The sequence below is a fragment of the Microcaecilia unicolor genome, chromosome 5 (assembly GCF_901765095.1).
Source record: "Microcaecilia unicolor chromosome 5, aMicUni1.1, whole genome shotgun sequence".
Taxonomy (NCBI): domain Eukaryota; kingdom Metazoa; phylum Chordata; class Amphibia; order Gymnophiona; family Siphonopidae; genus Microcaecilia; species Microcaecilia unicolor.
In genome coordinates, this window is record NC_044035.1 from 222,886,241 (window position 1) to 222,908,748 (window position 22,508).

General features: G+C 41.7%; 1 protein-coding gene across 1 annotated transcript in view; it reads right to left on the reverse strand.

The window, feature by feature from the left end:
* The window catches only part of ABCG1 (ATP binding cassette subfamily G member 1), a 123,156-nt gene that overhangs the window by 37,064 nt on the left and 63,584 nt on the right, over window positions 1-22,508 (reverse strand). Inside the window, exons 3-8 of the mRNA XM_030203812.1 lie at window positions 18,003-18,120; window positions 13,518-13,650; window positions 11,708-11,758; window positions 9,207-9,352; window positions 2,790-2,913; window positions 1,861-1,975 (exon numbers count right to left, since the gene is read on the reverse strand). Coding sequence (XP_030059672.1) covers window positions 1,861-1,975; window positions 2,790-2,913; window positions 9,207-9,352; window positions 11,708-11,758; window positions 13,518-13,650; window positions 18,003-18,120 — 687 coding nt within the window. The remainder of the gene's footprint in view (window positions 1-1,860; window positions 1,976-2,789; window positions 2,914-9,206; window positions 9,353-11,707; window positions 11,759-13,517; window positions 13,651-18,002; window positions 18,121-22,508) is intronic.

The following is a 22,508-nucleotide window of genomic DNA, read 5'->3' on the forward strand; positions in this document are numbered from 1 at the left end:
CTATCCCTTCCATTATTGTTGTCATTAGGGGTATGGATGCCACTGGTCTTTAGTTTGAGGTGTCGCTGATGTTTTTCTTGTTGTCCTTTGGGTTGGGTGTGAGCAGAAAATTACCTTTCTCCTATGGAAAATGGCCTTCATGGAACAAGTGATTCAGATGGGAGGTTAGCTGGTCTATAAATTGGTCTGCAACTACTTTTAGTATGACTTGGGCAGGTGTCCAGTATGCAGTGGGTGGAAGAGAATTTTCTTAGTGCTTGAGCTACTGTCTCGTTTGTGGGTTATGAACCCATCACTCCTGCTTGGCCGAATTACATTGGCTACCTGTACTGTGGTATATTCATTTTTAAAATGTTATTTTTGATACATAAAGCATCGAATCATGAGGCTTCTTTGGTTATCATGAACTCACCAAGGATCTATAATCTATCCTGATCCCTTCTACTGATAAATGCCTCTTAGATGTACCTTTAGTCCATCAAATTAGACTTGAAGATTATCATGTTGCCATATTTAGTGTTGCTGGCTCCATGCTTTTGAATGCCTTGCCATCAGCTTTAAGGTGGATTTGTAACCCAGAAGTATTCCAAAAACAGCTAAAAGCTCCTTTATTTAGGCAAGCATTTCCCCAGCTTTATGACATAACAGGTGGTATGTTTAGCATGCATTTTGGTAACTTAGTATACAGAATACACTGACATAGTCAATTCCTTGCTTTGAAATCTTATTTGTTTCTTAGAGGTTATGTTAAATGAAATTATTATTTCAAGTATTATTCATTTTATATTGATGTTTGATTTGTGTTTATTGATTTTATTATTGCAAACTACCTTGAAAGCTTTATAAATATATTAATAGACAGATGGTTGTGTTTTTGTCTATCTGATTTTAGTTCTCCGGTAGTAGAGAATTGACGACAATGTCAGACTGTTTTATGATTATCTGCCAAACATTGTACATTGATGGGCTATAAATGTTTTAAATAAATAAAGCAGATATCACCTTATGCCTTCCCATTTGGCTTTCATCAGGGGACTATCATGCTCAGCCTCTCCATTTGCCCTTTCCCATCTGGTTCTTGTTATATAGGTATCATGTAAGGCAGTGGTTCTCAAACCTGTCCTTGGGTACCGACAGCCCAGTCAGGTTTTCAGGATATCCCTAATGAATATATAGATTTGCATATAATGGAGGTGACAGGCATGTAATCTGGCTCATGCATATTCATCAGGAACATCCTAAAAACCCAACTGGCTGGTGATCCCCTAGGACAGTTTGAGAACCACTGATGTAAGGTATCATTACTTATGCCTTCACACTAAGAAGGTATCAGAAACAGCTTCTCTCCTTAATTTCTTCCTAAACAGTTCTCATCATGATTTCTAACACAGTGCTTATCAAACTTTCTATGGTGGCAAACACATAATTGCAGCCAGAGAAAGTACACGACCTCTAGAGGTCTACTGCATCCATGTTGCTGCTCTAAGCCCTCCTACAGCATCACAGCTGACTCTGCTGTTGTCCCTGCCTTCATGGAGCACAGGTACACTTAACTACAGTGTGCCTTCAACGTGAAGCACAGGCTGAGGCAATTTCTTTCTTTCAGCCCATCTAGGTCAGGCCCCCAAATGCCAGTTTGTACCCAGTTTGTGAAGCCCTGACACTGTACAACGTTTAAACTTTCCCTCACTTTTGGGGCTGCAACTGTTAATTCATCAGCATGTACTACAGAAACTGGAGCTGTAAATCATGGTTCTGCCTTTCACACCTAGGAAAAAGATTTCCAGTTTTACTTAGGTGGCAATTCAGAGCAGCACACCAAATGGCTCTAATCCTATTCACAGCAACAAATGTACTTACTGAAATCTGCTGGATTGTGGTAGGTTGGACAGTTGAGGCCCAGGTCTCTCAGGTACGGGACAAGGTTTGATACTTTCCCACGGTAAATGCATTGTCCCTGGCTTAGCACATACAGCTGGAGGAAAAACACAAAAGCATGAAAGTATCTGCTTTCCCTCTCTGTAGGAGCACTGAAGTATGAGAAACTATTAGTATTCTCCATGTAACAGTCTAAATATCACAAGGACAACAGCTCCCATACTGTAGTAGACTCAGAATTTAGTATGAAATTCTTGCATTCTGACTGACACCAGGACATTAATAGCCAGGACCTGCCCACCTTCCTAGATGAGCAAGTCATTTTAATGCATTAACTTCAGTCCCTGGATAATATGCTCTGTGGGGTAGGATGATCACCTAATCTAGTCTCAGTTTTATCCAACTGCACACAGACTTGTAGTTCTGATTTTTCCAAGAAAAGAAGGAAGTACAAGCCTCTGCATGCCAGGACTGGATATGCCTGTCTTGAAAAAGCAGAGACAGCTGATCTTTCTAGTGCTGGGTTTAACATTTCCCTGTTTGCAATTGTGCTAATAAATGATAAATAAATAAATTGTTAATGATGTATTTAAAATATTTATAATCCACGCAATCCAAAAGTACTTTGCGGCGAACAAATCAATTTAAGGAAATTCTGATAACAAAGAGCACTTCTGCATCTCAAACTGTTATTCTAATCTGAAATACCAAAAGCAGCATGGATAACTGAAGCGAGACCTCACAGGTTGAAGCAGGCAGTCAGCATTCCCTTTTCTTCAGGAACAATCCACACAGCATAATGCAAAAAAAGCCTTCAATGCCATCTTTCTACCATTTACCTTGGAGAACTTAGAAGTACTAATGCATGTTATGTCTCTCCATACTTCCGGTGTAGAAGTGGAAATCCTCACCTGATCAAATAATTCAAACAATTTAGCACTGGGCTGATGAATTGTGCAGATGATGTTCCGACCTCCCTGAGCTAAAGCCTTCAGCAGAGACACAACCTGGAAACAGGAAGAACTGTCCAGACCACTGCAGAAGCAAATGCAAGGATAGGTATGTTAGACAGTGAATATGAAACGATACAGTGCAATACTGAAGATCCCAGAGTTAGTCATTTATTGAACCTCTTCACATACCTTCTTACTCTCAACTCCACCTTTCATCATACATTATCCATGTATCTTTTACAGTACTATTCCTCTAGCTCAATGGTCCTCAAACATTTTTCAGGTGAGCACATACAAAACAGACAAGTCCTCAACAAATACAGAACAAGGGATCACAAAATAGAAATATAAAGACAAAATTGAACTGGGAACCCAAGTCAAACTAGGAATGTTCAATACAGGAGAAATAAAAACAGAAATGCAGTTCCTTTTGTACTGAGGAAAATACAAAGACATCTGTGATGCACATTTCTCAAAGCTAACATATTCCACCTAATAAATTCAAAATAAAACACTTTTTTTCTACTTTTATTGTATGTGCACTTTACTTTTACAAGCATGTTGGTCCCAGTTTCTCTCTTCTGCTTTCCTGCCTGTATTCTGCTCTCTCTCCAGTAGGTGCTGTTCATTTGTCCTTTCTCCATTTTCCACCTAACTTCTTCCATTCCCTCACTACATCCAACGCTTGACATATTCTCTCTCTTTTTTTCTGTCTGCACACTCAAATTTTTCCCTCTCCACCAATATTTCACTTATCCATCAACTTTCCATTTCTCCTTCTCACTCTCTAGCTCTCCTGTCTCACTCCTTCCATGACCTTCTATGTCAGTCTCTTTCACTCAATCCTCATTACTACATTTTTACACTCTTTACTCATCATCGTCCTCTTATCTCCTTGAGAAGCCCCATGGTCTCTCCCACATGGTTCCACCATGCGAAGCATCCACCTACCTCTCCCTTCTTACACCCTTGTAGCCCTCCCTCTCTCTCTCCACCCATACTTATATAGCCCAGCAACTACCGGTCCCCTCACCACTCTCTCTCCTCCACTCCTACGGTTCATCATTTTATTGTCTCTTCTCATTTTCACGCCATTTCTATGGTCCAGCAATTCCCTGTCCCCCTCCAGCCCTATGGTATGGCAACCCTATGTTCTCTCTCTTTCTACCTTTCCCCCTTATTGTCTAGCAATTCCATCCCCCCTCCCCTTCAAAAAAAGAAAAAAAAATTACAGCTTCAATGTTCAGCTTGGATGAGAGAGCAGCCACAGAAAACTTAGGCCTGGCAGCACGAGACAAAGCTAAACAAATCCTGCTTCTACCTGGGTTGTGCAGGTGGCAAACTGCACCCTGGAAGTGAAAGCCTACTATTTACAGTTTTCCACCTACACAACCTGGGAAGGAGCACAGCATCAGGGTTTGTGTAGTCACATCTCTCCCCCCCTTTCCTCCATCCCCAGCATCTCTCTCTCTCTTACTCACTCTCCTTTCTCCCATGGTCCAACATCTTCGTTTCTCCTCAGCACCTTCCCACCATAGTCTGGCATCTCCACCCTCTCTCCCTGGTTTCCTCACCAGTAGTCTTGTATCTCTGCTCTCTCTCTCCCTCTCAAGTCCAGCATCTTGCCTGATCCCCTTCCTCTGCATGACCAGGTACCTTTCCTTCCTTCCACCCTCTCCCTGCAAGTCCAGCACCTCTCCCTAATCCTGTCTGTCTCTCCCTGATCTGTCAAATCTGACTTATTTGCCAATAGCAGCTGTGGTAACATGCCACATGGGCCAACCCAGAGTCCTTCCTCTGGCGTGTCCCATCTCTGATGTAACTTCTTGTTTACACATGGGCATAACAGAGGGAAGGCTCTGGGCTGGTTCATGCAATGTGTTATTGCTGTGGCTTCTGGCAAAGAAATCAGATTTGATGGACTGAGGGGGGTGAGGGCTAAGGAAGAATGAGGGAGAGTGGTGGGAGGGGAGAGAAGGGAAGAGATATGCTGCAAGCTATACAAAAAAAAACATTGCTCTGATTGTGCGCTGGCCTCACAACATACCTCCCAATTGAGAATCACTGCTCTAGCTTTACCTTTGTCTCTATTCTTCTACCTTCAATGGTGGAAAAATTAATTATAAAAGTATCTAAAACTTCTTGGACCTTTACTGAAGCAACAGTATGCCATATCTGTCTGAAAGTTACTCCTTATAGAAGAATCAATGCAAAGCAAGGTGCACTGTAAAGATTTTTTTCAGTTCATGTTTGTTGCTGCTGTGCTAATTGTAGTTCAATAGATCTGCTTGTTTATTCATTAATCAGTTCATCTATTATAATGACAACACAACAAAGCAATATAAATCAGATCAAAGCAATACTATCGAGCCCAATAGAAAAAACAAAGTTAAACAAAAGCAACACAATCCAACATCATGCAACACTAAGAGGGTAATTTCACAACAGGGCGCCTAGGTGAATATGGCAGGAAATTACCTGGTTTAGCTTATTTTACAAAGATACATGAGAATCTATGTATCTTTATGAAATAACAGCATAAGTCCTGCAGAAATAGTGCCTAGATTGTGGGAACTAACATTTACACCTTCTTGGGAGTACACGAAAAGGTCAGTGCATAAGGTATGCACCACAAGATGAAAAGAAGTCCTCACTCAAAATTCAAGGATAACCCAAAAATATACTAGGATCACTGTATCGAATATACGCTCATTAACAATGGAGGAAAAAGATCTCAGTAGTGGTTCAAGCCCTGTCATGCAATGACTGAACACACCTTACAACAGTTCAATCATTGGTCATAAAACCTCCAAACCAATACCTTACATTATTTCATTTTTTATACATTTTATGGCATTTTATAACATTTTCCAAACTAAATTATTCAATTCAAGAGCAAAGGCAAAGGAGCAAACTGGGAACTTAGCTTTCATGGGGTTCAACGGAGCCACCCTTATCACTAATTAAAGCTTCGTCAGAAGCAAGTTCCCATGCCCAGTCAAATTCAAATCGCTTGCTTGTTATATATGCACAATCAGAAATAATGCAGGGTAAAGATATATCTCTGTGTGTATGTAACAAGTGAGCAATCTAATTTGACAGGGCATGGGAACTTGTTCCTCATGAAGCTCTAAGTAAATAAACAGGGTCTGAACCACTACGGAGGTCTTTTCCCTCCATTGTTAATGGGTGTATATTTGATACAGTGATCCTCATTGAGTGCATAAGGTAAGCAATTATGTATTTTCTAAAATACAAATGGAAATCATGACTGCCTAAACTCCTCCTCTGAGCACACCTACTGTACAAGTATGCGTCTACTTACACTGGGAATACTTTGAGGCATGACTGAATTTTATAACAGCTGATTTATATACAAAAATGCTTATAAAATTATCTTTATAAGGGGCAACTTTCAAAAGGATGCACATAAATGTATGTGGGTATATTTTTACCTGTACACCTTACATAAACTTTTAAAGAGCAAAAATATCTTTGAAAACCGAGTCAGAAAAAGTACACACTCAACTCTGCACCTATTTATGTGCGTACTATTTGTATATTTCTGCACATACTCTTTGAAATACAAAATATGCATTGCTCAAACTCTGCCCCTAGGAATGCCTCTCGGATACATTAAGAGGAGCATTTTCGATATGACATCTAAATCTGATTTTGGATGCTTTGTGGAAAATGTACAAAAATACAGCTGTGAACATGGTCCACTTTCAAACCAAAATAATGTCCAAGTTTTTGCTTCGAAAATGGTCATTTGTCCAAGTGAAAAACATACAAAAACAAGCCATTGGGATGTATGGGGGGGCAGCATTCTTACTAGACTGGCCACACAGACATCCCAGCAGAGTAGTGGAATACCCAAGGGGGAACTGCAGTGGACTTCACATAAAAGGTTCTATATACAGTGGGGGAAATAAGTATTTGATCCCTTGCTGATTTTGTAAGTTTGCCCACTGACAAAGACATGAGCAGCCCATAATTGAAGGGTAGGTTATTGGTAACAGTGAGAGATAGCACATCACAAATTAAATCCGGAAAATCACATTGTGGAAAGTATATGAATTTATTTGCATTCTGCAGAGGGAAATAAGTATTTGATCCCTCTGGCAAACAAGACCTAATACTTGGTGGCAAAACCCTTGTTGGCAAGCACAGCGGTCAGACGTCTTCTGTAGTTGATGATGAGGTTTGCACACATGTCAGGAGGAATTTTGGTCCACCCCTCTTTGCAGATCATCTCTAAATCATTAAGAGTTCTGGGCTGTCGCTTGGCAACTCGCAGCTTCAGCTCCCTCCATAAGTTTTCAATGGGATTAAGGTCTGGTGACTGGCTAGGCCACTCCATGACCCTAATGTGCTTCTTCCTGAGCCACTCCTTTGTTGCCTTGGCTGTATGTTTTGGGTCATTGTCGTGCTGGAAGACCCAGCCACGACCCATTTTTAAGGCCCTGGCGGAGGGAAGGAGGTTGTCACTCAGAATTGTACGGTACATGGCCCCATCCATTCTCCCATTGATGCGGTGAAGTAGTCCTGTGCCCTTAGCAGAGAAACACCCCCAAAACATAACATTTCCACCTCCATGCTTGACAGTGGGGACGGTGTTCTTTGGGTCATAGGCAGCATTTCTCTTCCTCCAAACACGGCGAGTTGAGTTCATGCCAAAGAGCTCAATTTTGTCTCATCTGACCACAGCACCTTCTCCCAATCACTCTCGGCATCATCCAGGTGTTCACTGGCAAACTTCAGACGGGCCGTCACATGTGCCTTCCGGAGCAGGGGGACCTTGCGGGCACTGCAGGATTGCAATCCGTTATGTCGTAATGTGTTACCAATGGTTTTCGTGGTGACAGTGGTCCCAGCTGCCTTGAGATCATTGACAAGTTCCCCCCTTGTAGTTGTAGGCTGATTTCTAACCTTCCTCATGATCAAGGATACCCCACGAGGTGAGATTTTGCGTGGAGCCCCAGATCTTTGTCGATTGACAGTCATTTTGTACTTCTTCCATTTTCTTACTATGGCACCAACAGTTGTCTCCTTCTCGCCCAGCGTCTTACTGATGGTTTTGTAGCCCATTCCAGCCTTGTGCAGGTGTATGATCTTGTCCCTGACATCCTTAGACAGCTCCTTGCTCTTGGCCATTTTGTAGAGGTTAGAGTCTGACTGATTCACTGAGTCTGTGGACAGGTGTCTTTCATACAGGTGACCATTGCCGACAGCTGTCTGTCATGCAGGTAACGAGTTGATTTGGAGCATCTACCTGGTCTGTAGGGGCCAGATCTCTTACTGGTTGGTGGGGGATCAAATACTTATTTCCCTCTGCAGAATGCAAATAAATTCATATACTTTCCACAATGTGATTTTCTGGATTTAATTTGTGATGTGCTATCTCTCACTGTTACCAATAACCTACCCTTCAATTATGGGCTGCTCATGTCTTTGTCAGTGGGCAAACTTACAAAATCAGCAAGGGATCAAATACTTATTTCCCCCACTGTAAGCATCTATTATTCCCTTATATTGTATGGTGAGCCCTCCAAAACCCACCAAAAACCTACAGTACTCAGCTGTGCACCACTACAATAGTCCTTATGACTGCAGATGTCACCTATACATGGGTACAGTAAGTTTTTGGTGGGTTTTGGAGAGTTCACATTTTCCACCACAAGTGTACCAGTTACAGTAGGATATGGACCGGGGTATCCTTCTCTACAGTCTACTGTACTGACCACTAGGCTACTCCAGGGACCTGCTTGCTGTTCTAATAGGACTGGCCATAACATCTGAAGCAGTCAAAGAGGCTGGTATAATCCCATCTTTGGGAGTTGGGAGGGCGTCAGAGACTACTGGGGGGAGTAATGTGTCCTTTGGTCACGTAGGGCACCTTTTTGAGACTTAGTAGTGACTGAAACAGGTCTAGACCAAAATGTCTAATTTTTAGCCCTAAATGTTTTTGCTTTGTTCCATCATGGCAGAAAAATATCTGTTCTGGAAATAACCAAATACTGCCCCCAACATATCTTCTTGTGATTTGGATGCACTGCATAGAAAACAGTCTTTAAAAGGGTTTCAAAAATAGCGATTTGGATGTTATGGCAAAAAGGTCCGCCTGCCGCTTTGTGCCACTTTTTGGACATTTTTCTGTTTTGAAAATAAGCCCTTAAGTATAATTATGCACATATTAGACATTTTTTTTAAGTGCCATACCAGGCAAGCCCTTTGAAAGCTGCCCTCCCTGTTTGTGTTTTTACATTGATTCACTTATTTTAACATTCAAATTGCTACAGTAAAAGGACTCTCTCCTGGGTTTACAGTAATTATAGAGAGTACATAATGCTCATTACTTTGATACACACTTACCTAGTTGGTTCATCAAAGAACATAACTGGAGGGTTGTTTACCAGCTCCAGAGCTATGGCAAGACGTTTGCGTTGTCCTCCGGATAGGCTTCCAGTTCTTGTATTGGCACATAACAACAACCCCAGTGCAGTCAAAATCTCTTTCACCTACAACAAGATCAACATAATATCATAGCAGATGAAAAATCATCAACTGGCATATTTCCAAAAATTAATGAGAAATTACAGTTTTGATAAATGGCTGCAATAGCTACATCACTTTATGTTAATCCTATTCTCTATCTCTCCTTTTCTGCTGCTGCCATTGAATTTCAGTCTAAAACTAGGACTCCTCTTTTCTAAAAGATATATTCTCTATACATAAATAATGAAGGGAAAGATAGAAGAAAGAAAGAAAGAAAGAAAGAAAGAAAGAAAGAAAGAAAGAAAGAAAGAAAGAAAGAAAGAAAGAAAGAAAGAAAGAAAGAAAGAAAGAAAGAAAGAGTGAAGTAGCAGCCTAACGGTTATTACAGCAGGCTGACCAGGTTCTAATCCCACTGGAGTTCCATGTGATCTTGGGAAAGTCCCTTAATCCTCCATTGCTTTTGCTGCACACTTAGATGGTAAGTTTTCTGGGGGCAGGGAAATACTTGCTGTACCTGGATGTAACTCACCTTTCAACTGCTATTAAGATGTAGGATTTAGTTTAATTGGGACTAAAGAGTAAGGAGCTGAGTTGGTGGGGGGGGGGGGGGGGGGGGAATAATCTTCCCCTTTCTTATATTTTTCCCTGATTGTTTCCTGGTAGTGTACACTCTCTTTCAAAGTGGACTAGTAGATTATTTAAAAATATGTAAAAGCTCTTTTGTTGCCTGTTTTGTTATGGTTATAAACACTAATGATAAAAAAAAGTTCAAGTGAAATCAAAGGAAAGGTATAAAAGAAAGAAAGTATAAAATGGAAGGGAAAAGCAGGAAGATAAGTCCAGAGATGCACACAAATGAAAGTGATAGAAAATGAAAAAAACAATGAGGTCAACATTCAATAACAGTCACTGTTTAAGATTTTTTAAGATTAGGTAGTTAATTTTATAAAATGTTGGCTACGTGTTTAGGACAAGTCCACTTTACCTGAAACTTCTGCAGGATTTGTGCGACACATGGAGGCGAATTTTCAAAGAACCATTGGTTACTATGTAACTATAAGTTTAAGTGCTTTGAAAATACACCTCTATGTAACTTTGTAACTCTATGTGCTTTGAAAATGTGCACCATAGGCTTCTCCTCCATCCTTTTTTTGCAGTTATCTTCCCCTTCATTTCTTTATAGCAGAAAAACCTTGGACTTGAGCTGAAATACGTACACTCATCTATGTGTCTTTATAGAATAGGCAAGAAAGAGGTAACTATGTGGCCTTCACACATAGGTGATTGGTTAATATTATTACACTCAGGGCAATTTCTCCAAATGGGTTATTTTTGCACATACCAAGACAGGAATGAACCTCACTCCTAAGCTAGGGTATGTGGAGTATGATCTGTCTCTCAAATTTACTGATAACACTCACCATTGTGCCAAAGAAAGCTTGTTTCTGCAGTTCATAAGATGTAACATGTATAGGCAACTTATTTAGGTGCACTTTAAAGTTTTTTTTTTTTTATCAAGCCTGTGGCACTCTAAACAATAGGAAATATTTCTAAATCTTTCTGCTAGATTTTCTTGGTCTCGGACTGCATTTCTTGGTACTTAAGATCTTCTCTCTTTCCACACAATTCACCAAGTAATAGCTTGGGACCAACACCTCTATAATTAATGCCGTTCTGGTGTTTTTCCTTTTCACTACTATATCTGGTTTTCTGGCATCCAGCTTTTTATCAATCAGGATGAGGATGTCCTATTGGAATTTAATTGGTCCTCTCCTACTCTCTTCCCTGAAAATTGTTATTTACCACCAGAGTACACAGCACTGTACAGTTGCAGATATCTAGGTGATTGTTACGTTAGTGTTCTCTGAAGAAAAGTCGATGCATACTTTTATTTATAGAATAGGCTTCAAATAGGCACCAGAGAAGAGGAATAATGGCAGAAAAGGTTTATGCAGAAAGGCACAACAAGGTGGCCTGTCTCATTCATTGGAAACTCTGCAAACATTACAGCGGTGTATCAGAAAAGCATTGGGATAATGACCCTAAGAGAATTATGGAAATTATTATTCAATTACATACAGAACAAAAGTTTGCAATACACATGAAAATGTCATCAGACTCGATAAAGATCTGTTTCAGTGATAAATGCCTGCCTCCGAAGTCACAAGATCTAGCCAATACAATACTGTGGTCTGACTTATTTATAGGCAAATATTGTCAATGAATTGCATGGGTTGAGCAAAAACGCAGAACAATCTGCAAATCACTTCAAGTGTTAAACAGTCAAGCTGTGTGCTTCTAAAGCCTTTGTGCATAATTATTTCCATTTGTGTGGGACTGTACAGTGTTGTCCTTGGGTTGAAGGGAGCTATACGTACCAGTTCTTTTCTGCCTTCATCTTTCTCCTGGAGTTTCAGATGAGCTGAGACCTGGAATGCCAGAAACACTTTGTGGGTTAATGTAGATAAGATTCTTTAATGAAATCACCGTTACCACACTAAAAATGCCCATTTGATAAAAAGTAAACTTCTGTTGCTTGGACCAACAGGAGGTATTTTTTTCCCATTTTTTCAGGTTACAGGTTCTAGTCCCACCTGGAACCCGCTGCATAATGTAAATCTCCATATGGAGCACTGTGACTGGTCAGACTAGGACATATGAGCTGTGCCCAAATTCTTCAGCCAACCTAAAAGCTTTCTGATAGGTTTTATTTGGAGTGGTGGGATATTAAACTGTATTAACTACTGAAAACAAGCAGCAAGGCCCTGGCAAACACGGTCAGAAACATTGCAGAACTCAGGACTACTCCACAACTGCTAGGATTCTTTTCTATCTGTACCTTATTTTTCATTCAGATTATCACAATGCTTGGATGTAAGACATGGGGGAGTCAGGGATGGGCAGTAGGATACTGAATTAAAGCATGGGATCTTGTATGTTCATCTACTTGGGATGGTATATAACCAAAGAGAAAGAAAACAAAAAAATGATTTAGATAGTCTTTATCTGCCATCATACTATGTTACTGTGCACACCTGGTCTTGCCTCCTGCTCTCACAGACTTTCCAAGGGAAAACTTGTCATTGATTGAGCAACCAGGCAGCAACTAGACCTCTAAAAACAGGATGTTGTGTCACAGGTGTATGAACTACAGAACGAAACCCTCTTATCACCATTATCAGAAGATCTAAGAGAGCTCTCAGCAGACACTGAAAGGTATCCTATTTTCTTCTCTTTTTGGTCTTAAAAATCCATGGATATATACTCTATATGACCCTCTCAGTCTTTCAGCAGCAAAAAAAAAAAAAAAAAACAACCTAGTACAATATCTGGTTCATTATTTCACTGGTGACTGGAAGAATCATTTTCAGCAAGTTTCTAGCTAAGTTTCCAAGCAGACTTTGTCCAACACAAAAATATTTAGCACTGTATCATTCAGGGATGGCTCACTGTAATATTACTGTGGTTGCCTCTGTTCAATGATATTTAATGTGGGATTGCCTATTAGCTCCAATCATTGATCTAGCTCTGATTTTACTAGGATCTGTAGTTCTGATTCTCATAGTCAGCCTAACCAGAAAATTCAATCCATTGTGCAGTCCTAATGGGCCCTGTTTACTAAGGCACATTAGCATTTTTAACGCGCCTACAATTAGAATGCGTGCTGTGTACGCGCCTATAGGGATATTGTAGATGCATACACGGTTAATGTGTGTACATGGCTAACGCGGGTTAAAAGCACTAATACACCTATAACACGGCTTAGTAAACAGGGCCCTTGGACTGTTCTGTAACTAAAGGGCTGACTGAACCTGCTCTTTTTTACTGCCACTGAAACGGTCTGAAAGCTTTAGGCTGAAGCCGGAACCTCAAGTTTGGTTTTGTGAATGGGAACCAGTCAGGGCAGCTGTGGATTGTCAGAACTTGCAGCCTGCATCCCTCTGCTAAACCCACAGTATCCAAGCCAAAAGGCCTTTCAGAAACATCTACCTGGTTTGGTACCATTGTATCTATGAAGCAGTCCTGCTTTTTATGAGACAAATCAAACAAGTATATTACTGGCTTAGCGGATAGGAATTACTGGCCTACCTGATGCTACGAAGCAAAAGCCTATTTTCCATATTTCTCTTAGTATGTAAACATAGGCATGGTATTCGTTCTCAGTATAGTCTGAGAATGAAGACTTACCATCATGGCCTCCTGGACTGTGAGATGGGGCAGCAGCATGTCATCCTGCATGATGTAACAGGACACCTTCCTGAAGGAACGCAGGTCCCGGGGCTGTCCATTAATAAGGATCCGGCCTTTCATCCCTGTCTCCCTAAAAACAAACAGCCAGAGGAAATATGAAGATGGAACTGTTCAGTACACTTAAGAAAACGGCAATAGGAGCCTGATGGAGTGATTTTATACAACAGAGTAACCACCTCCCCTTTTTCTTTTTTTAAGCTGCCAGGTATGCAAGTTCCATGACAAATATTTTTTAATCCAGTCCTGGTTTAGAAATTGAAACCCCAAAATTTGTATATATCTGTAATCCTTGAAGTCAGACCTGCAGATACTTCATCAAAACTGAGTTGTTAAAAATTTAGGACTGGTCGGAAATTTCCCTTCTTGGTAGTTGAGTTCGGGTAGGAGGTGCAGGAGGAAGTGGTGCCACTAGACAACAGGGATCTGGTTCAGGGCTTGGGAGAGGTCAGAAGGGGTCCTATACAAAATGCCACAGCATGCTTGCCTGCAGCTACTTTATTTTTTATGTCACCCTTTCTCTCAATGCCTGATCTAATCACTGGAAAGGTGACAATTATCAATGAGCTGTGGATTCCTGTCACGATTTTAACATTACATTATGCCGTGTTATTATTATTATTTTTTTTTGCAGTACTTTGTGGCAGAGTGTGAGCTCTACTGCAAAGCTTTCTGCATCAGCCTCTGAATGTCTAAAACATCAGAGGCAACTCAATAACATGCACGTCTAAGTGTCGGCACTTACATGTGCAAGTTGCATACGTGCTGACACTTACACACATCTAAGTGCTCCCACTGTACAAATGTTCCAATCATTCAGCTTTATTGATTTGAGGGGGGGACACTGGGGGAGGGAGAGTTCCCGTACGCCCTCCTGTACACTGTTGCCCAAAAGGAGCATTTGTATAAAACTTATACATACCCCAGAACAGCTATAAATCTCACTGATCTCGGTGACCGATCGTACACATTCACTTCTGAAATGGGGAATACGTGTGTATTTCTTGGTCTCACCCCCTTGTCATATGCACAAATTGTTGAATTTACATGTGTACATAAACTTTGGGTTTCCAAAGTTTATATAATACACACATGTAAATGCTGGTATTCACACACATCAATCACAAACAGGGCTTATGAGATAAGCGCATTAGTGTGGTAACTTTGATTACAACCTGGCACTTCAGTATTCATTTATGCACTTAACTTAATTAAGCTGGACAGGGATAGGTTTCCTCACTGAGTGAAGCAAATATATGAATACCTAAGTGTCTCTTTGTGTTCAAGTGTACAGCGCTGAGTACGTCTAGTAGCGTTATAGAAATGATAAGTAGTAGTGTAGGGAGCTGTTAAAGCAACCACACTTAGAGGCCCATTTCCTCAATTACATTAAGGAGCTGGTCCGGGTTTTACCACGATAGCTATTTGCGTGCAGTGGACCTATGCTAATTGCTATCACATATTAAAATCAGCCACTGTAGTAAAAAACTAGAGCTAGCTTCCAAATGTGGGTGGGAGAAGGAGGAACAGTGGTGGCATTGTGCAAATGCACTACTGGTAACGTGGCCATTATTTATAAGCTCTTCCTTCCCAATTCAATCCCCTTAACTGCCCTTATATGGCAGTAGTGCTGCAAGATGATCGCTAGGGGGCATTGGCACCATTTTGAACCCAGGGCGGTGTAAGAACAGAAGTGGAGGGGAACTGCTCCCATCCTGGACCACTACCACCAGGCCAAACTCCAGGTTAATTCCAGAAGGGGGAGTCAGTCAAACTGCACTGCCAAAGCTGTGCTCGACCGGCACTGTCTTACATGGTTTGGCAGATAGTGTGGGTTCTTCCTTGCTATCTACCACTGAATGTAATGTGATACCCATGTGCTAAGTATCTGCAAGGCAAGAGAGTGGATGAAAAGCAATAGACAGTAGTAGGGAGAGGAATTCGAGACCAAGAAACAGAAGTATTAGGCGTCAGGATCCAAAATGATGCCTCTGCCTTCTAGCACTGCTAGGAGGCAAAGACATCATCTTAGATACTGGTGCTGTCCCAGGAACCACCGAAGGAGAACCACTACCACCCTGAAGTACTGACAGGAGACATTTACACCCTGGGTAGGTCTCTGGGGAGGGAGTGCTCTGGGGAGCCATGGCTCATGTGTCTGGGATGGGGTTTAGTGTCAGGAGGGAGGGGATCAGAAGAGGGCTCAGGATCTGTCAGTTCAAAGTGGATTTACAAAATTTAGAAAAAACTTAAAAAGAATAATACAGGCCAATATACTTTAAACAGATGAATTTTCAGATTTTTATGAAAGGACATTAAATGTGGGCAAGGTTTTAAGAACTAAGGGTAAAGAATTACAAGTTTGAACAGCTTGATATAGAAAAGATCACTAAAGTTTTTTTTATATCTAATGCCAGATATAGAACGAAAATAGAGAAGATGTGAACTTCCCACTCTGGAAGTTAAGGAAGACACAGGAAAAGTAAACAGTTTCGTTATATAGTCTGGGCAAAATCCTTCAGAAATACGTGTTTTAACAGGCAACCAATGTAAACTTAACAGACAAGGAGTGGCATGATCTGATTTTTTTTTTTTTTTAACGAAAAATCAACTTTGGCCACAATGTTCTGAAATACCTGCAAACGCAAAAGAACATGTGCTGATAATAAACAATACAATCCGTTACAATAATCCAAGAATGATAAAATGACACATTGAACCAGAACAGAAAAATGCTTTTTAACAAAGAATGAATACTCCTAAATTGATGTAACTTAAAAAATACAAACTTAATAAGTGCATTAACTTGAGGTGTTAAAGATAAGGTAGTATCTAATGTCCACAAATCATTGCTGAAGGACTGCAAACTAGCTACATTATCCGAGGGTGCAACTCATGAAAAAGGCCATACGTTACACTTCATGACTTTTAGCCTCTAAAGTCTTTTCCCAGTCCCATCTATAAGGAAGTCCTGTGGTAAAGGGATAGGAGAAGGAAGGATCAATATGGGTTCAAACAGGATCAGAAGTAGAGAAAGTGGGCGCATGATAGTTCTCCCTCTCTGTATGCCCCTACACCCCTTTAGGCAGCACTAGAGAAACACTGTCCCCTGCTGGCACTGCTATGCTCCATTCTCAATTTTTCTGAAATCTGAAACACATTTAGGGTCCCTTTTACAAAGGTGCGTTAGGCACTATGTGCGCGCCAAAACAAGATTACCACCAGGCTACCACACCCCCCCGGTGGTAATTTCAGATTTGGCATTCACCCATACCGCCTGGATGATTTATTTATTTCCTCCCATGCACATCATTTCCAGCGGTAATCGCCACTTGGTGCATGCTGACCAGTCACCATGCATGTAGCACGTGAGCCCTTACCGCTAGATCAATGGGTGGCGTTAAGGGCTCAGGCCGGTTTTGGGCACGCACTGGTTTCAGTTTTACCACAGACCCTTTTCCTGTCCCATTAAAAACGAGCCCTTTTTTGCAGACAAAGTAAAAATTGGCCCGGCACACGCACAATACACATGCCTACACTACTGCAGGCCACTTTTTACCGTGGCTTAGTAAAAGAACCCCTTAGTGATTACACCCATCATTCTGCTGAAATCTTTGGTATTTTCCGTATTGAATCAGAATTGCCAGTGTTCCTCTCTAGGAGAAAGATTTAATTTTTATTGTTATTTAATTTTCTTATATATCACTACTAAGCCCAAAAGCTATCAAAGCGGTGCACATTCAGATACAGCAAATATTTTTCTACCCCTGGAGGGCTTACAATCTAAATTTCTATCTGAGGTAATGGAGGGTTAAGGGGCCTTTTTACACCTAGTTTAGCACATGCTAACAGACATTAGAGTGTACTAAGTGCCACATGGCCCACAGGTATAAAATAACAAGTATAGCATTTAGCCCAAGATCACAATGAGCAGCAGTGGGATTTGAACTAGGCTCCTCTGGTTCTAAGCCCACAGCTCTAACCATTAGGCTACTCCTCCATACTGCATTTCCAAGTCCTGTCCTTCCAGCAAATCTTCCCTGAGGTCAGTGGAAGCCTGGATATATCCTTCCTTGGTGCAGCAAGTGTAGCGCACCAACCTTGACACAACTCTTTCAGTCCCTGGTAGATTTTGTAATAGTAAGAGTGCAGTGCATACATGGAATAGGTATACAGTATTTCCTTCTTGTGAATCAATTTCTAGTGCAAATCTCCAGTATAATTTTTTTTAAACATTTCTATATAAGCTACAGATTTAAGCAGTCTGAGAAATATATTTCATTATGTTTAGTTAATGCTAAAATATACAAAACCAATATGTTTCTAGCTTTATTTTATATGTCTGCATCTGGGTACATCACCCACCCAGTGTAGGATGAACTAAGGTCCCTAGGAAAATAAAAGATGGCCAGTGAGCTTACTGACCTGTATCCTGCCAGAATGTTCATCAGTGTGGACTTCCCAGCCCCCGAGGGTCCCATGATTGCCACAAGTTCACCACAGTTGAATTGCCCTGAGATTCCTTTCAGTAGGGTCTTATAACCTGAAAGACAAAAGAAGAGACTGTTTGTTTATACTAATCACATTGACTCCTTCAATTGATGAAGCTGGAACACTATACTCACTAAAGAAAACCCATCATTCCCACAGGAGAATGAGTTGCTAATGGACAATGCCTCTCCCCCAATGTTTGACACTCTGGAGGCGGTATCTCCAAATGGGTTGAGTTGCTAATGGACAAAGCTCCTCCCTCAATGTTAGACACTCTGGAGGCGGTATCTTCAAATGGGTTAGATTTGTGTATACAGTGACAGGAATGAACTTCACTCCTAAGCCAGGGTATGTTTTAGTATGCTTGGTTTGGTTTATGGTTTATTTCATTTGATATACCACCTTTTTCAAGCACACAACAAAGAAGTTTACAATATACATAAAATTGACCTTAAACGAAAAGAAGGCCATCATTTAAAGTTAAGAGAGGTCACCTTAGTACTTGGTGCTATGCCCTATTCACTCGTCAAGTCAGTGAATTACCAGCAGTATTTCTTTTTTTTTAATCTTACTGGCAATTCAGCTGAAGCCACTCCCTCCTGGCAACTCTCCAGAAATCATCAACGTCTCCCGTTGAGGGAGAATATTAGTATGCCCATTCTGAGGCTCACTTAGTCAGCCTCCATTGAAGAGATTTGCAAGGCTGCAACGTGGTCATCAGTCCACACATTCACATCTCACTACTGCCTTCAGCAGGATACCCGACGCAACAGTCGGTTTGGCAGTCGGTGCTGCAGAATCTGTTCGGGGTTTAGAATCCAACTCCACCCCCCCAGGCCCATTTTTATTCTGTTCCAGGCTGCACTCTCAGTTAGATGTTCCTGCTTTAGGTCAATCTCAGTTATGTCCTCGCCGTTGCGAGGCCCAATTGACCTTCTTTGTTATTTTGAGTGAGCCTGGGTGCTAGGGATACCCCATCAGTGAGAACAAGCAGCCTGCTTGTCCTCGGAGAAAGCGAAGATACATACCTGTAGCAGGTATGCTCCAAGGACAGCAGGCTTATTGTTCTCACAAACCCACCCACCTCCCCTTTGGAGTTGTTTTTCTCCTTGCTATTGCTTTTTGATCGGAGCAGGACTCTCGCGCGCCAGGCAGGAAGACGACCACACATGGAAGGCTCTGGCAAAGTTTTGTTTGTTTTGCTCTGGCAAATTGCTGTTCCTGGGCTGCCGTGGACGTCGACCCATCAGTGAGAACAAGCAGCCTGCTTGTCCTCGGAGAAAACTGATGTTATTAGGGATTGGTTGATGGAGAAACAATTTGGGTTGTTGCTAGTCTCTGAAACGTGGCTTCATTCAACAAAGGATCCTTTACTCAATGCTTTATGTCCCCCAGGTTACAATGTCCTTCATTAAACTAGAGCTAAACAGAGAGGGGGTGGAATCACCATCATTTATAAGGCCGTCTTCAAAGTAGAACTATTGTCCCAACTGAACTCTTCCGATCAAGAGATTATTGCCTGTAAATTAAATGATCCTGCATTGTTGGAGGCCATATGCCTTGTTCTCTTCTATCGCCCTCCAGGAAGCTGGTCTGCCTCGGAATGCTGTTTTACTGAATTCCACTCAAATATTTCTGTTAGGTTTGCTAATGTTTTATTTGCAGGTGATATTAATTTCCATTTTGATAACCCTAGGTATGTTAAGACAAAGAGCTTACTTGATTTTCTCACCTCCTGGTGATTCCTTCTGCCACGTTCCCAATACTCTCACATTAGGGATCATCTGCTGGACCTGCTGGCTTATAGGACTGTACATATAGAGAATTTCTACCTGGATGATCCATCCTGGTGCCATGTCCCTTGATCAGACCATAAAACTGTTCACTCTTTACTGGAGGGACGCTACTAGATCTTTTCAGTCCACTGTCACCTCGCCTCCTTTTAAATCAAGAGGCAGAATTGATCCTGTAAAACTCTGGTCTGAAATCTTTGACAGTCCACAGCTTCCAGATGCAGACACTTGTGTAACTGGGATGAGTTATGTAGTTCTAGCCTGGATAGTATGGCTCCTAAGAAAGTTTTGCCCAAACTCACCCATAGGGTGTCACCCTGGTACAATCAAGATATTCCCCTCCGAGAGGCCGTGTAGAAAATTAGGGAGAAAGTGGTCCAGACATAATAAAATGCTTTGGAGGAAGGCTATCAGGGATTATAAGAAAAAGACTGTAGAAGCTAAAACCCTCTACTATAAAGTGAAAATTGGTTGCATCCACTTAAGTACCCATAAGCTCTTTAGCCTTCTTCTGTCGACCACACACTTATCAGTAACTGTAGCCACTCCCTCTGCTAATCTATTAGCCACATACTTCAAACAAAAAGTAACAAAAATCTGGGGGACTGTACTGCAACTTAAGGCCACTAGCATTCAATCTTGCATCAAGTAGCCTAGTCTGGATGCTGGTACTGCAGCTGACAATGTCCTCCTTCCTGCTACCCACTCATGAGATTTTCAAATCCTCTCTCAAAAAGTATTCTTCCTCACATTGCCTTCTGGATGCTTGTCAGAGTTATTAATTAAAAACTGTACCAACAGGATTCATTGACCTTCTTCAAGCTCAGATCTCGTTTATGCTGACTCAGGGTGCTTTTCTTCAGAGGAAAGGTTCCATAATACTTACCCCAATCATTAAGAGCACCTCGGCTTCACTGGAAGACGTTACTAATTACAGGCCTGTCGCTTCTATCCCATTGTTGACCGAAGGTAATGGAGGGACTAGTTGGTACTCAGCTTATGAATCACCTTTCCTTTCTCCCTCCTGCATAAATCCCTGTCAGGCTTTAGGCACTGTTATAGTACCAAGACAGTCTTGAGCACCTTAGTATCTGGTTTTAGGAAACCAATCAGTCTAGGTTTTATGTTTTTAGTGATGCAGTTTGATATGTCAAGTGCCTTTGACTCGTTGATCATGAGTTGCTTTTAGGCCTGTTGGACCAATTCGGAATGTGTGCGAAGGTTCACCAATGGTTCCGTGGCATCCTAAAATCTAGATCGTATCTGGTAAAGATGTCAGGTTCTCTCTCACCATCCTGGTCTCCTGACTGCGGGGTGCCACAGGGCTCGCAGCTATCGCCAATCCTGTTCAATGTTATGATGCCTCCATTAGTTGAAAGACTGGAGGCAACAGGGTTCTGCACTTCCATTTATGCAGATGATGTCACAATCTATATCCCTTTCAAGACTGGTCTTCCAGAAATTGTCCCTAAGATTAGGCTTGGTCTTGATTTGTTGGCATCCTGGGCTTCCGAATTTAAATTTAAATTAAACAGAGATAAGACTAAATGTATTGTGGTAAACAACCCCCTTCGACTCTACCATCCTACATAATAATTCTCACCTAAAACGTTCTAATCTTGCTGCCTCAGACCGTGGCTCCTTTGGAGTTGGTCTGCTAGGCTCCGTAGATCTCTCTGATGTCACTGGACCCATTATGACACGCACCCAATGGATGCACAGGAAAACATCAAAACCCAGAGAGTCGGCGGGGAGGAGGAAGAGAAAAAGAGAAATGTAAAGAAAAAAACAGCCATCCAGCCGCGGATACTATTATAACAACAACCGCACTCCCGCTGCTTTCTTCCTTCAACACCAGCCTCTACTATGCCGAGAAAGAGGCCGAATCACCAAGACAGGATCTTTTGTTGCCACGTGCGCTGCTCCGAAGCCTTTTCCCGGCACCAACATCAAGTTGTCTGCCAGCCCCACCACTGCTTGCACTGGACGTGGGCTGCTGCAACTCGGGGGGTAAGCAATAAGGAGGGTTAGATTGAGAACAGCAGGGGACGGGGTGAGCCCAGGTTTATTAACCCTCCTTGGGTGAGCCTATCTAGCCCATTGTAAGGGTTGAAGCCAGTAGGTGGAGCTTGCCGGCGTTGCAGTCATTTTCCTTCACCCAAAACAATAGCAAAAAGTTATTACAAATAACGGACTGTCTCTATGCGTGGGCCATCTGTAAAAAGGGGGAGAGGAGGGTTGCTGGGCATGGGAGGGGGAGGGGGGTCCAGGGACCAGAGAGGAGGGGGGGTCCTCAGACCATAAAGGGGGGGAGGGGGAAATCCAAGGAAATTATTACACCATGGTATTCAAATAAAATCCAAATACTAAAAAGAACTTGTCACCATAGACCCGATATAACGCGGTAGATGGGGTCCAAATTTTTACACCGCGTTGTGAGTCAGCATTATATTGGGTCTGTTACTGAACTGGGGTGCAAGTGCCAGTCCAGGTAAAAGACTGCATGTTTCAATGATAAATCAAATGGACTTTATTAAACATTGTAGCCACACATTAAAAGTGAATTTGATCACAATATGGAAAACATAGGCTAAAATTAACATCCTGCTTCAGTAGATGTGTCCAGAGTCAGCTGTTTTGATGCTTC